Below are 18,155 nucleotides of genomic sequence, written 5' to 3'. Positions count from 1 at the left end.
GGGCCTGGTTCCTGATTTCCCGTTTTTGAGTTTTCTGAACAGTTTTTTTTTTTTTTTTTTTGCAGTTAATTTTTAGAGTCGTTACATTAGCAGATGAGAATTTGAAATGTTTCATGAACAGTCTGAGAGTTTATGTATTTTTCATTTCTGTTTTTAATAAAAACTTTAAAAACATTTAAATTTTTTCCCCTTATGATCTAGAATATTTACTTAGACTACATTTTTTAAAGCAAAACATTAATTGGTACATTTTCGTTATACATAAATGATGAGATTCATTATAGGAGCGAGGGATTTAGCTCAGTGGTTTTGCCACCTGCCTCGTGGGCACAAGGTCCTGAGTTCGATTCCCCAGTACCCCCCCAAAAAAAATTCATCATAGGGATTTGTACCTATATATGATATATCTTGAAGAATTTTTTCCCATTCCCCCTCCCTTTGATCCCTCTTCCCCTCCTTACTTACAAAAGCTTTGTTTCCATTTTTTCTTCTATTCATTCTTTTTTCTTTCCCTCTCCCCCTCCCATAATCCCTTTCTCAAAATTTGAACATTTTCTTCCCATTTCCCAATATCTAATATACATTTAATACCACATTGTTTCTCTGGTGTAAGAAAAGGAAAGTGGAAATAAGGACTAAAATGTATAATAGACTTTACATTTTTAAAGAAGAAAACTTATTTTTGCATTTTTATTATTAAACAGGGAGAAAGTCTAAAATGATATGCTTCTTGAGCTGAATTCCCTCCAGAAGTGTGACATATTCACCAAACTCCACTAATACCATAGTTCCCATTAAACAGAATGAGAACCAACCCAGGAGTTCTAAAATTACATTTTTCCGAAGGATTTTTGTTCTATACCTGAAAAAAGAAGGGATGAGGATTCTTGTAAGAAACCTTTATCCTTTCCCATAGTGCACAGTCTTTTAAAAAATCTCTCAGACTTTTTTGGGGGAGGTACCAGGGATTGAACTTGGAACCTAATTGCTTGTGAGGCAGGTAGTGGAATCACTGAACTAAATCCCTGGCCCTCAGTTAGACATTTGGATGGTTTGATTTCCAGATAGGCAAGATATCCTACAAATTTAAATGGTGAGAGCCATTAGTCAATTCCGTACAGTTAGTAAACTTTTAGTGAATGAATTAATGAATTCAAAAACACTCATGAGCATTTGATTGTGGACTTGCCTTAGATTAATGATTTGTTTTTACAAAAAGAAATGTCATTTATTTCTTAATATAGCTTTATGTATGAGTGTTTATTTTGAGATATTTGGATTTACAGAAATGTAATTAAATCTTAGGTTTTATTTCAAATACTTCCCTCCTTTCTTTTTTTGGTACTGTGGCTCAAACTCAGAACCTTGCGCTTAAGAGGCAGGTGGTGGAACCACTGACCTAAATCCCCGGCTATTTCAATACTTCCATTGTAAAATTTTTTTTAGAGGAGAGGGAAATGCCATGAGGAACTTTTAAAAACAATTTAGAACAATATTTTAGTGTCCTGTGACTTAAGAAACATTCAGGCAAACACAAGTGCCTGTCTTCAGGGTGCTCAGCATGTAGAGTAGAGCAAGACCATAGAAAAGGTAACGGTAACTTCTAGGGCTACTTTGTCTCCTCTCTGTCCTGTAGGAAGCACTTGGCAGGGTGGGGGTTCTTAGTGTTTCCAGGAAGATATGTGCCTGGTGTTGCAGTTTATTATTTCAGTGGGTTGATCAGGTCTTTAAGGTTTAGGTACTTGGAAACTGAAATTATAGGAAGCTCTGAATTTTTTGGCCCTTTTTTCTTATTTTTTTGGTTTGTTTTATTTTGTTTTTAATTTTGAGACGGTCTTGCTGGATAGTACAGGTTGGCCTTGAGCTCATAATCCTTTCCTCAGCCTCCCAAATGCTGGGATTATAGGTGTGTGCCGCTGTGCGACTGCCTGGCTAACACATGGGACTTGTTACAGACAAATCATATAGCTTTGCATTGCCTGCCTGCCTCTTCCTTCTCCCCTTCACTCCTTCCCTCCTTCCCTTCTCCTCCTTCCTTCCTTCCAACTCAAAGGTCCATCTGTGTTGCAGTGTTGCAGATGTCCAAGGCACTGTTGTCTTGTAATTTACAAACTTCTGTACAAAAATGGGGTCACCACAAGGTTTATGTTGAATTTTCTCTGCCCAAGGCAAACAGCTCTCATTCCTGGCTGTGCCCTGCATCCTTATGCAATATCTAGTAAATTATTATTTTAGTAAAACAGTGACTAATGGGAGCATTTTATTAACTTGGATTTCCACCCACATTGGACTCTTTTGAGTCAGAATACGACAAGTGGGAAATAAACTAATTATGTCAATCATTTATTGAGTTCTTCCTGAGTGCCAGGCATTGTGCTTCATGACATATGGCACTGTTCATGCTTGCAATAGAGAAATTAATGCCATTTTATCCCATTTTGCTTGTGGGAACACTGAGGTTTACTGCAGCATCAGAGTCTCTGTGAAGCACGTATTAGAGTCGGTGTAAAGGACTTAATTGTTCTCTTAATGAAGATATCAATCCCCTACCCTGCTGTCTGCATCCTACACTGACTAGAACAGATTTAGTTCTTTTCTTCTAACATTTTATATTTATATAAGTTGTGAATGTGAAGACAAGGTCATTTGGACTTAAAAACCATTCTCTTTATTAGCCTGGAAATGATCTCTTAAACATCTCTAACTCTGTCACCGTTTATTCTATTTTAGTGGTTGATGTTGTAGTTTCTCTATTTAGTAAGCTTTTTTTTTTTTTTTTTTTTTTGAGTTCTAAAGGATTTTTGACAGTTTTTATTTTCTGATAATTGTATCTTGTCAGCCACCAAAGCAGTAGGGTAGAAAAAGAGCTTTACTGTGGGTAGAAATGACAGAATGAGATTTAGGAAGTATGCACAGAAGATCAAATCCTCTGAGCAGCAGGTTTTGCTCCAAGTAAGCAAGAAAGACAAATGTAGAAACTCACCTGTGATTGCTGCAATCAGGGATTCCATGGAGCTTTTCTTAGCCCAGTTGCTGGGAGCTTCTTTCCTGGGCAGAAAGGGTATATGTGGTTGAAGAATTTCTATGTGTCTGATGAAAACCACTGGGCCTCAGTGCCCTCTTTTGTGACCTGACCTCATGCCACAGTCTGCCCATACCATTTCCCTGCCCCAGGACCTCAAACTCTATAGCACATTCTGCATGTCTTAGCCAGCCTGAATCTTGAATTAGGAAACCTCTCTCCTACCAATTCCTTGGCCTGAATTATGGTTTGTGTATAGCATCCACCCAGTGTAATTTCATATGTGCTTCAGTACAAACCCTTTCCATCGACTGGACTGTTCTGTTCTGTGCTATGTGCTAGCCACTACCTATTTGGGGACTCTCACTTAGGTGCTTGGTGAGAAGAACAACTTGTTAGTAGCAGAAGACATGGAAGATAGAAAGATTTATCTGTCCATCAAATGACACATAACATCAGTGAGATTAAACTCTTGGGGAAAAGAGTAGCCCATTTTCTTTGCTTCTTACAGGAAGTTTGCTCATGGAAGGGATTGTGCTGTTGAAAGCAGGCCATGTTACCTCATAAGAAAGTGAAGAAGCGGGTTCTGTAAGTTCTTGAATGGGAAGCTGATTGAGACTGTCCTTTTATTATGCTTTAACACTGAGCTATACTGTAGCCCCTGAGACTGTTCTTTTCTTAGCTAAAAAGAACATCTGCTACTACTCAGAGAAATCAGCTGTGGTGAAAGTAGTTTTGAGCCTCCTTCTTGGATGCTATTGATGATGATAATCATGCTGAAAGTAGCTAAAATTTATTGAAAACTTGCTAACACTGTAATAGGCCCCAGAGTGTGCTTGATCTCTTTTAATCCTCACTGTGAACTATAAGGTTGATAGCTTCCATTTTTCCCATTTTATAGATGAGAAGCTGAGGCCTAGCAAGGTTAATTGCAGATCATGCGTCTAGTAAGTGGCATAGCAACAACTCAAATCCAAGTTATATTTATTCTAGAGTTTCTCTCTACACTTATTAAAAAGGCAAGTGTGTATAGAGAGGTGTCGGTGTATGTTGTTGCTTCCAACAGACTGTGGGAAGATTTTATAAAGAAACTACAGGGTTATTTTAACCATTCAGAAGAGAATGCTTTGGTCAACATGTGCACTGTCTTTCCTCTGTAAGTCTCAAAGCTTGGCATTCTTTTATTTAGAACATTCCTATAGGGGATGGCAGCCCTTATACGTTCTTGCATGCTGTTTGTTGTAATTCATCATCTTCTCTTGAAGACAGTCTCTGAGGGTAGGGACTATCTTTTATATTGGTTGATGAATATGAGTATCTTATTACTACAGCTGAAATAAAATTCCTTCATATGATCCACTTGTCTTTTTAAGATCTGTGCGCTCTCAGAGCAGTCTTTGTATAGGAGCATCTTGCTTCAGGCAGGCACTGTTCTATAACTTGTGAGATGGAGCTGCTTGGTAGAGCCATAGCCAGGATCTGTCTTACAGCTTTTCTACTTGTTTCTGCTGGACTTCTCAGCACATCTTCTGATTTTTATTGAGACTCAATTTTTCCATTTGCAGACTGGATATGTAAACCTTACTAGAGGTTCTGAGGATCAGAAATGTAAATTGTCTGGTTCTCAGTACTTTTAGGAATAAAGAGACACTTCGTGTCTGTCTTGTAGTGTGAGCACAGAGCAGCATTGCGTCCGTAATGATGGTTTTGTCCTGGAGACCTGACCCTGAAGAGCTAGCAACTCTAAAATCTTTTAAAACATGATGTCTTTACCAAGATCATTTTTCATTTAGAGCTGGAGACTGATTTCTGGGTTTGAATCATTCTGTAGTTTGTAAATTATGATTTTTGGTACAGGTAAATATTGGTAACATCAATCTCAAAATCAGTTAAACAGAGATTTTACTCATCAGTCTGTTAAAATAGTAAAGGATAAAAAGGAATAGCACCTTCTTTTCTAGAGTACTTTCCATTTATAACACAATTTATAATGTCTTATTTGTTTTTAAAATTTAATCTTAAGAGCAACTTGTTAAATTAGATATTAATTCCCTTTTATGGATGAGTAAGCCACGGCTGTCAAAATAAGGGACTTCTCAATTTGCATAGCCCAGGCCAAGTTTGTACTCAAATCCCGATCTTTTGATCCTGACTTGTTATTGTTTTCCAGCAGCCAGCAAGCATTTGTGACAGCTAAATACGAAGGTATGGCAGGCCCCAGCTGAGCCACGGCTCTCTGCTGCCTGCAGTGCAGATAAAATTTGCATATGTATATAGACAGGTACGCTCATATTTATATATTAATACATAAAATGTATATTAGATGCTAACTCTATGTAGTCTGGCCTGAGATCCAACATAGATTGAAACAAAATACTCTCATCAAATATTTGCTTTGAGTTTGTTACTATAGTAAATGTTTTAGTGCTTTTGTCTTAGTTTGAAGAAAACCCATTTCAGAAATTTGCCTTGTATTCTCAAATACTTTGATGCAGCTTTTATATGGGATTTATTAAAAATTGACTAAAATTAATGCCAAATAATAGATTGGAGGAATGGACAGTACTAGTATACTGCTGTGAGTAATGGGAGCCAAAGTTGCAGGTTTATTATAGTAAGCACTGATAATCCTTGGTCTACAGAGCCCAAGTTCAGAGATATACTGATTTCAGGCCTCTGTGTATGTGTCCATCTCAGTTATTAAAGAAACACCACTTAGAAGAGAATTTTTCTCAGAAAAGAGATTATTTTCAGTGTTTCATATTGACTTTTGAGTAGGTTAGTGTACTCAGTAAAATTTTAAAACTTACGGAAAATAAGCAGTTTTTTAGTAAGTCAGTTTTAGGAATTGAGGTATTTAAGCTATGAATTTGCAAAAGATTCAAAGTCTTTTTACTGAATGGAGCCTCTGTTCCCTCATTCATGACCATGGTATGGGCCTGTACTGCAGATGTCTGTATAATATAGGATGTGGTGAATATTTAGCTGTAGGAATTTTGTGGCTAAAAAGAAAAGTGAAACGGGAACTATGTGTGGATTGTCTATGAGAGGAGACACTTCTCCTGCCATGTCCAGCCCAACCTTCTCTCCTGTTCTTAAGCTCTAAAAACATGTTTAGATTTGCTTTTCAGCCTCACACAGTGCTTCTTAGTCTCATTTATCTGTATGGCCTGTGACTCCCTTGGAACTCAAGATGTTTCCATTTATGTTTGCTCCCCAGATAGACATTAGATAGTCACCCCTTCAGAAGAAGCCTGGTGTCTCTATCCTGGATTTACTTTTATTTTGAGGTTAAGGGTTTATAATTTATCCAGAGCTAAGATGTTTTGCTTTTATCAAATGAATTTGGGAATCTGCCCTATTTTGAATTATCTAGATTGTCCAAGTAGAAGATTCCAAATATACTAGATGTCGTAATTAGATAGCTTTGTTTTGGTTCAGTAGACAGGACCATATTTGGGAAGCACAAATGGGCCACTTTTCACATTTAGGACTTGTTTTGGTTAACAATGCCTAAGAAACTCTGTGTGCCTAGAGTTGCACATATAAAGACAAGGAACTTGGGGCTCTGGAATGCCATGGGGTCCCATAAAGAGCAGAGAATTGACAGGGAACAAACTATGGGAACAGTGGAGGTACTGTGTATGTTGTCGTCTGGCAGCCTTGCTAAGTCTTTGTAAATGAGGTGTTTTCGTACAATTGCTTCTTTAGGAAATCTGGCTGAACATTTAAGTCATTTTATTTCTCACGTAGTCCTCATAAGGAACTGCATGAGAATAGTCTGGCTTCAGTAAAGAAAAGCAATCACTGTGATTAATTTTGGAAGTCCACATTTGGGGTCAGTTGCTTTTAGTCCTCTGAAAAATTGAATCATGTGGAGCTGCCATCATTGAATGGACAAGGTTGTTTGTGGCATTTTAAAGCTTGTCTTCTAGAACTTTCTCTTGAAAGGTCTAAAGATCACAGTTGTATATTAGATGCTAAGTAAACTAGAAAACAACTTTTCTTTAGAAAAGAAATGTACTATAGTTTGAACACATCCCTAACCTGAAAGTCCAAAATAGGAAATGCTCCAAAATATGAAACTTTTTGAGGACTAGTATGATACCATAAGTAGAAAATTTCACACCTGACCTCATATGAAATGCAGGCACACTAAAAATATTGTATAAAATCACCTTTAGGCTATAAGGTATATATGAAATATAAAATTAATTTACTATTTATCTTGGTCCCCATCCCTAAGATGCCTCATTATTTATATGCAAATATTACAAAATCCAACAAAATCAAAAAAGATCTGAACTACCGAAAATAGAAATGACAGAAATTGCTTATAACTCCAGCTAACACAGTTACTACTAGAATTTGGGTGTATTTGTATGTGTTTTCTTTTACATAATTATAATCACAAATGCCACATAGACAGATCTATATCCCCCTGCTTTCACCTAATCTTTTGAGGAGACATTTCCCATGTTGTGGAGTGTGCATAACCAGTACACTGGTAACTGTTTGTTCAGCGGTCTACCCAGTGGCTATGTGGGCTGCTAATTGGTCCCCCTGTTGCTTAACACCAGGATGTTTTCATTATTTTAATAAAGCTGTGGAAAATATCTCTGTGTATATAGCTTTATTGTCGTGTGATACTTTCTTTTTGGACTAGATTCTCCTAAAGCACAGGGGAGAGGAGGTGCATAGCTCGCTGGTGCCCATTGTTGAAAATAGTGGTAACAATTTATTGTGTCATTGATAGTATATGAAAAAAGGAAAAACAGTGTCTTTGTATTTACCCAGGAGTATTCATTTTTAAAATATTTGTGGACTAATTTTAAGAAGTAGAAAAAAAGGCTAGTCATTATTTTAATCTTTTAAAAACACTAATCAAGTTAAGTGACGTTCTATTTAGATTTGTTTGTTGTTTGCATTTTCTCTTCTGGGAGTGATTTCTTCATGCTTTTAAGTTTTTTCTTGTAAGTTAGTATGACTACATTGTAAAGTAAGGATATTGACTCTATTTAGTGCAAGCCATACATTTTAATATGTGGACAATGTAGTAAGTGATTACAAATTATTTCCTGAATAATATTGTTTGAAGCACAAATAATATTACATTTATAGAACTTAAAATTATTTGTGGGCTACATTTTTCTTATTAGCAGTTTTGTTGGCAGAAATCAATTTTTTTTTCTTTGCAAGTTTCACTTAAGTATGAAAGGTTAAAAAAATCGCAGATTTATTAGTAGTTCCAGCGCTGAATCTGACCCTTCTCTGGCAATGGTCTGGAATGAGAATGTGAGGATTTTTGTGGGAGCTAGCGATTTTTGAATTCTGGGATCATAAATAGGTCTTATTAAAATGAGTTCCTTATCTCCATGACGTTTCTAAAGATTGACAACAAAATTAGACCAAAATAAAACTCTTAGAGTTTGTTCGGTCAGTTTACTAGCTGTCGGAATTGACTTTAATTGGATACACGAGGGGAAAGGCGTTAGTGGGAAGCATCAGTAAAATTCAAGGCTTGGAGATGGGAAATTGTCAGAATTCAGTAGGAGTGACAAGTATATCACACGTGGAATTTAGGTCTTATAGAGTACATATAGGAGAGAGAAGACTGGAAAAGTAATTGAAATGTGATCTTTCAGGATCTTATGGCATATTAAGGAATTTGGTCTTGGACTTTTAGATATCAGTGATTCTAAATGTTTGACATCTGAGGTGATTTTAAAAGTTATATCATTGAACACTTCAAATTTTCATATCTATTCATTCCCTGATTCTCTCTCATGCAAAATGTACTCGGTTTTTTACTGCACTGCCATCATAGTTCAGATTGTTAGCAGAAGAGTTATCTGATTGTATCTTATTTAGATGTCTCATCTTACCTCCTTGTGACAGCCTCAAAGATAGGAATGGAGTCTGATCCTGTTGGTCTCGTTTGGGCCAACCACTGGCCTATGTGCATAGTTAGTGCTAAAGAAACGTTTGAATAGTATTATCACTCCTGAATTTTAGACAGTATTTTTCCCTAGGAGATTTTACTGCCTTTTTTCTCTTTGCCCATGCTGCCCAGCCAGCCCCTCTGAGCTTTAGAGGAGCCCTGTGCATTTTTCTCCATTCAAATTTGATCCAGGAACTCTTTCTTTGCTCAAGTCAGAACATGGCCGCCAGGCATGATGGCTCACACCTGTAATTCTAGCACTTGAGAGGCTGAGGCAGAAGGATTGCGGTGAGTCCAAGTCCAGCCTGAACTACATAGCAAGACACTATCTCAAAAGAAAAGCAAAACAAAAAACACTACCATCACCACCAAAAACCAAAAAACATACCTGTGTGTAAGATATGGGGTGATTCTGAGGCTTACTAGACTGTGATAGTATTCTAGGAGTGAGATGATAAACAGAATGGTAGATGGGAGATTATATGGGTCACAGAAATGGAAGATGTGGAAAAGGTAGGTGTAGGGGTAATGGCAAAGAAGGGGGGAAAGCCACGTATCAACATGTTGAAGAACAGAATTTCATTTCACCAACATCAGTGAGGTCTTGTGAGTGAAACACTGTGTGAGATGTTAGAGTAGGAGATGACTGAGGGTCTGCCCTGTCAGCCAAGTGCTCATTGGTGGGCTTTGTATGTTAGGTATGGCCAGCAGGAAGGACAGAGAGAGATAAAGTAATGGACTTAGCCAGGCCTTGTAGGTGATTGCCTGGACTTCGGGTGGTTGCCACTGAAAGATTCTAAAGGAGGTAGTTGCACTTTGGAGGGCTTATTCTCACCTGGAATCCAGTATTAAAGGTTAAAGACTATCCTGAGGAAATAGAAGGGATTGGAGGGAAGTGTACACAAGTTAGTAGAAGGAATAACTTTCAGGGCCAGTTAAAGAAGAGAGCTTTTTTTTTTTTTCCTTCTGAGTCTAATGTTTTGCATCTAGATGAGGTGGATTGGATTTTTGGTTTATAAACTTTTTGTTCTCTTTCTCTCACTCTTTTCTTTCTTGCCATAGAATTCATTTACCCAAGGAAAGCTCAGGAGGCATAAATGAATGAAATCCGTAAAAGCACAGTTTCCCTGCTTGAGGCAAGAAGTGGGGAGTGGGTGGTTGGATGGGTGCCTAGCCAGTAGCCTGAGAAGGTTCATGGAATCTCCTTCCAACCCAGTTGGAAAGTCATAGAAATGGGATAGGGAACCTGCATGGAACCTTCAGGTTCTGATACACCAGATGAAAACCACAAGGAGGTGAGTATGCAGTTAGAAAGGACCAAAGACCGGCTCATTACCTTTTAGATCTTAAGCTTCTAGAAGAAGTACAGAGATTTTTTATTTATTTATGTATTTTTTTTTAAGGAGGCTTACCATGGTCCAATGTAAATCAGTTCACAGTGACACTTAGTAATCAGAACCAGAAAGTGCTTGTGGGAAGGAAGAAGGAGTTAACTCTCTTAAATTCCTTGAGTTATATCAGTGAGGCCTTGACTAGTACAGAAACTGTTGGACTTGGCCGTCTGTATGCACTGGAAACCTTTCTGAAGGCTGTTTCTGATAATTGGTAAAACGGAAACTGAGTTGGAGGAACTCCAGGAGGAAATTAGAGGATGTAGGGAATGAACTTTCTGTTGTGTTTTCCTATTGCTCCCTCTCCAGCAATATTGGTCTTTTTACAGAAACCTTTAGCCTGTTGAGTTCTGAGCTCTCAGCTATGTCATGGGATTCCTAACAGAAGTTAATGTCAGGGTCAAGTTTATCCTAGTTTCTTCCCCTTGAAAGGAAGTGTCTGCGACTCAGTGTTTATCCTTTCTGGCTTTCTGACAAGCATTTGCACCCCCTCCAATAATGTAGAGAATGCATTTGAAAAGAAATGACATTAATAGAGCTTGAGAAGAGAAGGAGCTTTTGAAAAGTTGGAGAAATTTAGATCAGCAAAGTACAAAGAAATAAGGCTGAACATTATTTTAGGTCTTTGTGAGCTGTTTCTGTTCTTTTCAAGCCATTGGAAGACACAAATATATAAAAGATCAAGTCCTAGGTTAGATTTCAAAAGGACAGTATAACTGGGTTTTTGTCTGAGGGCAAAGCTGGCTTCTTTTTAAACAGCTAAAGTGGAGTTATGGAGAGTCTTAGTTATTTTGGAGCTAAGACTCCAAAATTAGGTTCTCAAGACCAAATAGGGTCAAGGACAAAATCTGTGACTGGAGAGCTCACTGCATTCTTAGTTCTGAGGATGGACACAGTCCTTCACATCCAGGAATGTATCATCTAGTGCTAGGACAGGGAAGAGTTGTGGAGCCAAATCCTACAGTGAATAGGAGAAGCTGGAGTGTGCTGTGTAAGAGGTTAGCCAAAGACTCATTTTCTTCCAAGAATCTTTGTTAGACCTTGACTTTGTTTTTTACAGACAAATTCAAGTTCTCTCTAGTCACACATCTGCAAACTCTGCATAGAAAGACTTTTTTTCCTTTCTTAGTAGACAATTCATGTTTATTGTTGGATTTTGTTTTAGCTGGAACCAAAATTTTTGATGATTATTCATTCTTTGTCATCAAAACTGAAAATTATAAGATCATGGAATTAGGGAGAGGCTGTGCAGAATCACTAGTTATCTGGATGTGTTCTTAGTAACTCTGGCCATTTCACGTCTTGTTCTTGTAGTGGAATGTCTGTATTGGTGCTGTGGAAAGGCCCTATAGCTCAAGGCATGGGGAATTGAGGCTTGAATCTGGCTGGCCCACGCAATCTGTGACACTGTAAATTCCTGAAACTCACTATGAAATAATTGTCTACTTGCAGTTGTCAGGTTTTTGCCAGTAGATGGCACAGTTCTCTTTGGCTTTTACTGAAAGGTGCCTGGCTTCTTTGGAGAGGACTTCCTAGATATTTGAGTCATTGATGTGGTATCATATACAGTACTCAACCAAATCAAGCTCTTTCCCACTCGGATTTTAAAATTCTCAGTTCAACATCTGATTGTTATGTCCTGTTCTATCCCTGAAGAAGCAGTAGGGACCAAATGAAGCCTTCAGAGCTTTCTGTGTTCTGGTCAGGGCTTGATTTGTGCAGCCTCCTGGATGCATCTCATACCTGGACTGTGAGCTCTTTAGGTGACAGAGGCAAAACCATAGCTGAGTCACTTGGGATTCAGATCAGGCCAGCCTTACTTCAGCAGAGAGGAATGAAGAAACTTTTTTTTCAGATGAAACCTTTGAAAACTCTTCTTCCCAGCTTGTACTGGTCAAGGTTCTTGGGATGCAGATAACCAAAACCCACCTCCAGGAACTTCAACTGACAAGCGATTTATTGGCAAGATCTTGGGAAATTCATGGAGTTTGAAAGGCTGGAAAATTGTGCTCAGGACTGGGGTAGGAATTGTGGAAGGCTGAGTTGGTTGGAATCAGAGCCAGAATCAAGCCCTGGGATAGTCTAATAGGATCTTACTGCTGTTGCAGTAAGGATTGGACCAGACTCTGGGCACCTGTCCTTGTTACAGCCGCCACTGCTACCCTTGCTGTAGTTCTTTTTTTTTTTTTTTAATTCCCCTCTGATTCTTTGAATCACACATATTTTCAGTCACCAAGAGAATGCATCCAACAGAACTTTCTACTGTAGCTAAAAAGTTCTTTTTTTGTTGTTGTTACTGGGGATTGACTCCATGTTCTTGCCCTTGCCAAGCAAGCACTCTACTACTGTGCTAAATCCCCAGTCCTTTTTTAAAATTTTGAAACAAGATCCTGGTAAGTTGCCCATGCTGTCCTCAAACTTGAGAACCTCCTGCTTCAGCTTCTCAAGTACCTAAGATTATAGGCATGCCAGCACCATGCCTGGTTCTAAAAATTCTTTGTTTGCCTAGCTGGTGCTTATCTATGTGTTGTCATTGTCACCTGCTAGTATCATGCTAGTTCTTAAAATATTGAAACAGCTTGCTACCTCTCTGGACCCATTTCCCTACTCTCACCATCCATCCACTGAACAGTTAGTACCAGCCACAGGGAAAGGTTCTCTAGAGAGTGCTGTGTCTATAGTCGTCTACTCTAGTTGGTGAACATTTATGGCAAAATGATGGTTGAATATTTTGAATATCATCACTGACCAGATCAGTTTGCAAGTATGAGTGGGCTGACAGAAGTTAGTGGTTTCAGTATTGAGAAGTATAAAATGGGCAAAGGGTCACTTACATATGTCAGCGTGTGAATTGATGCTTCCGTTTTGTTTGGCTCATAAGATAATCCCCATTATTCTTTTGCTTTCTTCCCAGCATAAGTTGTTGTGTACTTTGTCTTCATTTTTTTTTTTTTTAGTGAAGCTGAATTAAACTATGCAGAGATAATTGGTAAATGGATTATACAATGTTATTACAATGAAATAGTGTATAGCCATTAAAGCAATAGCTATACTAACCATAGAAACCTTAAAACATGTTTATGAAATAGATATTTAAAAAATGAAAGCTGTCCAGATATGTTTACAACAATGTAAGGAATAAAAGGTTTCTGTTAAGGTAACTTCACAGTTGAATCAAAAGATCTCTTTGGTTATTCTTTAAAAATTGAGTAGTAAAAAAAAAATTGAGTAGTAAAAACTGACATATTAAAACTGATAATTTTCAGCATTGAGAATTGACTGAGGGCCTTCCTGCCGAGCTACATCTCCGGCCTATTTTTTAAATTAAAAAAAATTATTCTTGAGACAGTGTCTCACAAAGTTGTCCTGGCACAAACGTTTGATCCTCTTGCCTTAGTCTCCCAGAGTGTTGTGATTACAGCCCTGTAACACCAGACCCAGTTAATAAAATTATTTGTAAAATAAAAGCATTGGCTGATAGTATCACAGCAATGCTTTTAGTCCTGGAAGGTCTCATAAAAGTAGAATTAGAAACCACAAGGGTATACAGAACACAGTAGGTTGTATGTTCCTGGACCAAAAACTAAATGTCTTTGCAGAACAGTCTGAGGGGCGATTGAAGGTTATGGATAGTCTCAGGTGTATTTGACAGTAACAAAGGCAAAGTTTCTGCTGATTTGGGCTGCAGAGAAGGACTTAGAATGATTTTCTTTTCATCTCTACCATTTTAGTCTGTCAAATCCAAGAATGATAGAAAACAGAACAACCCAGAAAGGAAATCAGTGCTTTAAACCAGCTTGTGAAACAAAGAAAACCGAAACATGTTTTCTTATGCAGATTTTCATACCCTATCTTGACATGCCTATTACAGAAATCACAAACCAGTGATTTCCTGGGCATCATTTGTTTGCATACTTTCAAGAGCAAAGGGACCACCTGGGACCTTGTTAAAGTGCAGATTTTGTCTCAGTAGGTATGGAGTCTGAGTTTCTGCATCTTTAATAAGTCTCTGCCAATGCCAGTGTAGTCTTTGGACTACATTTCAGTTCATTTTTCTAGCTCTGTAGCCTACAGATATGTCCAGTACAATCTCATTATCCAAAGTATGTGCAAGATCTGTACTTTTCTTAGTATGAAAGACTGTGGAAAGAAATTAAAGAAGTCTTAGACAAGGGAGAGATAGGCCATACTCATGAATTGGAACACTAAATACTGTTAAAATGTTGGTTTTCCTTTGATTAATCTATATTAGTTGACAAAATCCCATTCACTATTCCAACAGGTTTTTTCGTTGTTGTTGCTAGAAATTGATAAAACAGTTTTAAACTTCACATAAAAAATGCACATGACCTAAAATAGTCAAAATGATTTTTGATAAGAATGAAGTTGGAAGGCTGGGCGTGGTGGCACAAACCTGTAATCCCAGCCCTCTGGAGGCTGAGGCAGGAGGATTGCTGTGAGTTTGAGACCAGCCTGGGCTACATAGTGAGTTCCAGGTCAGTCTCAACTACATAGTGAGACCCTGTCTCAAAAAACCAAAAAAAAAAAAAAAAGAATGAAATTGGAAGACTTATACTACCCAATTTTAGATACAAAGCTATAGAAATTGAATCAATGATTTACTGAGTAAAGACAGCTGAGTTGAACAGAATAAGAATCTGGAAATGTTCTCCTTTTTGAAAAAGTTATGAAAACGAGAAAAGCAAGGCTCAAAAAATTGCATATAAATATAATACTAGAAAAATAAGACTATATTGACAGAAAGCAGAACAGTACTAGCTGGGTGTCATGGCCCATGTCTGTAATTCCAGCTATTCAAGAGGCTGAAGCAGTAGGACCACCAAGTTTCAGGTCAATGTGGGAAAGTTAGCAAGACTCTTTCTCAAATTGATAGAGAAAAAAAATGTCTGGGGATGTAGCTCAGTGGTAGAATGCTTGCCTAGCAAATGTGAGACCCTGGGTTCAATCTCCAGTAACACACATACACATACCACACCACAAATCCCAAATCACATCTTTAGTTGCAGGGATTGACTATAGAGAGGCACAAAGGGACTTTTTTGGGGGGTAATGAAAATGTGGTATATTATGATCGTAGTGGTGTTATGGGACTGTATATTTATCAAAACCCATAAAATTGTATAATTTAGATGGATACATTTTTTGTGGACAAATGATAACTTAAAGATCTCAGTAGGTACCAGGGTATTGCCAATACAATGCAGGTATCCTTTGGTTAGAGGCTGTATTAAATCAGGGTTATCCACTTGAGCATCGGTGATTAGTTCCCACTTTCAGGTGATGGGCTACAGTGCTCAGGAAGGAACTTTAACCACGAGTCAGTTCCTCCACACAGACAGGCACATGGCTTCACCTCCTTCTGCCTTGGTTTCCTCATCCGAATGAACTAACATAGTAGTGTTTACCTATTGTAAGGATCAAATTAATCAACATACTTAAAGCATTTAGAACATTCTTTGTATTTTTAGCTATATGTGAGTATTCACTACCATTATTAACCTCTAATGATTAGTTTGTGTTTTGATCTTACCTCTTTCTCCTAAAATATGTATTCCTCTTTCCTTTACACTCTTCTTGAACCACATGTGCTCAGGTAACTTGAGGTTTTTAGTGGAATTAGAGGTGTATGAGATCTGGAGTAACATCTAAACCCAGTATAAGTGACAAAAGTGAGGCTAGGATGTTGAGTGAGGTCCCCAAGAGCACAGAAGGGCACGGTCAGGCATGAACAAGAGGTCTAACCAATGCTGGGGATTTAGCTCATTGGTACTGCTGCCTGAATTCAGTTCTTGGTACCCCCCCACTCAAAAGTCCAACCAAGAGATACCCAGTAGGCTCTGTTTTAACAAAGGTTACAGTATTTGCATTTTTAATGCTGACCATGAACATGCCATTCATTGATTCTATTTTGTGGTGTTTGTTTTTTTTTGCAGAGAGGTTCAGAGTCCCAGTTGCAGAAGGCTTGTCCTGCTACCACCATGAGTTCCAGTAAGTCATTTGAAATCCTGCCTTACTTGGCAAAACTATAAAACCACCTGCTAACCAAAATGTCCCACTTATTCTCGGGTCTCTGGCAGCATTTTATTTTTTATTTTTTGTATCCTGGGTGACCTCCAAAGGACTTTGTCCTAAGTGACCATTACCACTTACATTGTTAATGATTTTTTTGAGTACCTAATATCTGTCAAGAACTGTACTATGTACACTTTGCTTGTATTATATTCCAATCTTTACAACAGCATCTTTTCCTTTTACTGAGATATAATTGGCATATAATAAGCTACTGGTATTTTAAATATGCAGTTTGATAAGTTTTGACATGTACATACCTTGGTGACATTTCTTAATCAGAATGACAGCAGCAAGAGTACACATGTCGACCATAAGTGCCCAGAGATGAGAACTAATGTAACACTTCTTCCTGGCTGGTAGAACACTTTACTCTCTCTTTTGCTTTGCCTTTGGAGTAGCAACAATCAAGACCCCAACAAATGACTCTTTTTGAGTATTTTTAGTGTTGGGCTGGAGTTGAGAGCAGGGGGCTGGAAAGAGAGATAATACAACAGATCCCTGCTCATTATACAGCTAATTGTCAGTATTCTAGCCTAGAATTGGAGGTAGAGAAGTTTCCATCTGGAGATTAAGGCCCACATTGGCTACTGAGTATGCCCTGGAAAGTTCTGGGACCTCTGGGTGGGCCAGAGTGGGAAGAGAGTATGTGCATGTTGCATTCAGTGTTTTGAATCCTGCATTATTTCAAGGGTATTACCAGAGAACTGTGTACATTACAGACAACTTTTCTGCTTATTTACCTGCAGTGCTCTTGGCCAATCCCGAGTTGCACAGATCCCTTTGTGGTAGGGCTGGGAGGGCTCTTTGTAGAGCAGCTCAGAGCCATGACCTGGCTTCATTATGTATTTCCTATGTGGCTATGGGCCTGTGGTAGATGCTTCTCTGACTTCGCCTCTACAATGAATATAGTGAAAGTGCCTGCCTGTTGGAATTTTGTTAGGCTTGAGTGAAGCAATTCTCTTAAAGCACTGAGTGCAGTGCCCAAAGCATGGTGAGTGCTCCACCCCTGGGATTCTTGCTGTTAATGAGCCCAGAGTTCCTCCTTGCATAGAGAGGAACTTAGCTTGTGCCTGATTCCTTAGTGTGTTTGCTATAGGCTAGGAGTATTTCTCCTTCTAACTAGATGTCAATGCTACTTTGTAAACTAATTTTTTGCTGTTTGTTTGCCTTTTGGCTTTGTTATTTAAAACAGGCTTGGGTCTTTTTACTTATTTACTTCTCTTTTAATTTTTACCCTGCAGCCTAAAGTTTCTTGCTCTACCATTATCTGGATTAGGCTAAGATGTTATTGCTGCACAGGACATTTGTAAGGACAGGAGAAGGAGAAAGGGAGGGCCTGGAAGAAGGGTGAGGGTGTGGCAGTACCCACGGGACTTCCCAGGCTGTCTCTCAGGTGAGGTGCGAGGAGCCATCCAAAATGCTGACTCCATTGACCTCCATCTTGGGAATTTCTAGCTTAATTTGAAGGAAACAAAAACATTACTCCATGTAGATGTTGAATGAATAAGTGAACTGTATTTACTTGGTAGAATATTATGCCAGTATTAAAAATGATCATTGGAGCTGGGCATGGTGGCGCATGCCTGTAATCCCAGCACTTGGGAGGCTGAGGCAGGAGGATCGCTGTGTGTTCAAGACCAGCCTATGCTACATAGTGAGTTCCAGGTCAGTCTCAACTACATAGTGAGACCCTGTCTCAAAATACCAA

General features: G+C 38.4%; 1 protein-coding gene across 50 annotated transcripts in view; it reads left to right on the top strand.

The window, feature by feature from the left end:
* The window catches only part of Sorbs1 (sorbin and SH3 domain containing 1), a 227,199-nt gene that overhangs the window by 91,882 nt on the left and 117,162 nt on the right, over positions 1–18,155 (top strand). For 49 of the 50 annotated variants that reach the window (XM_033761268.1, XM_033761266.1, XM_033761262.1 and 46 more), the window contains one exon: positions 16,309–16,363. In XM_033761268.1, the coding sequence (XP_033617159.1) occupies positions 16,354–16,363 (10 nt within the window). In that variant the 5' untranslated portion in view covers positions 16,309–16,353. Of the gene's footprint in view, positions 1–5,192; positions 5,304–16,308; positions 16,364–18,155 lie in introns of all 50 variants that reach the window. The other variant, XM_033761253.1, reaches the window with a different exon arrangement.

This window comes from Fukomys damarensis, unplaced genomic scaffold (assembly GCF_012274545.1).
Source record: "Fukomys damarensis isolate Sample0158 unplaced genomic scaffold, DMR_v1.0_HiC HiC_scaffold_8, whole genome shotgun sequence".
Classification (NCBI taxonomy): domain Eukaryota; kingdom Metazoa; phylum Chordata; class Mammalia; order Rodentia; family Bathyergidae; genus Fukomys; species Fukomys damarensis.
This window is presented reverse-complemented; position numbering and strand designations above follow the sequence as displayed.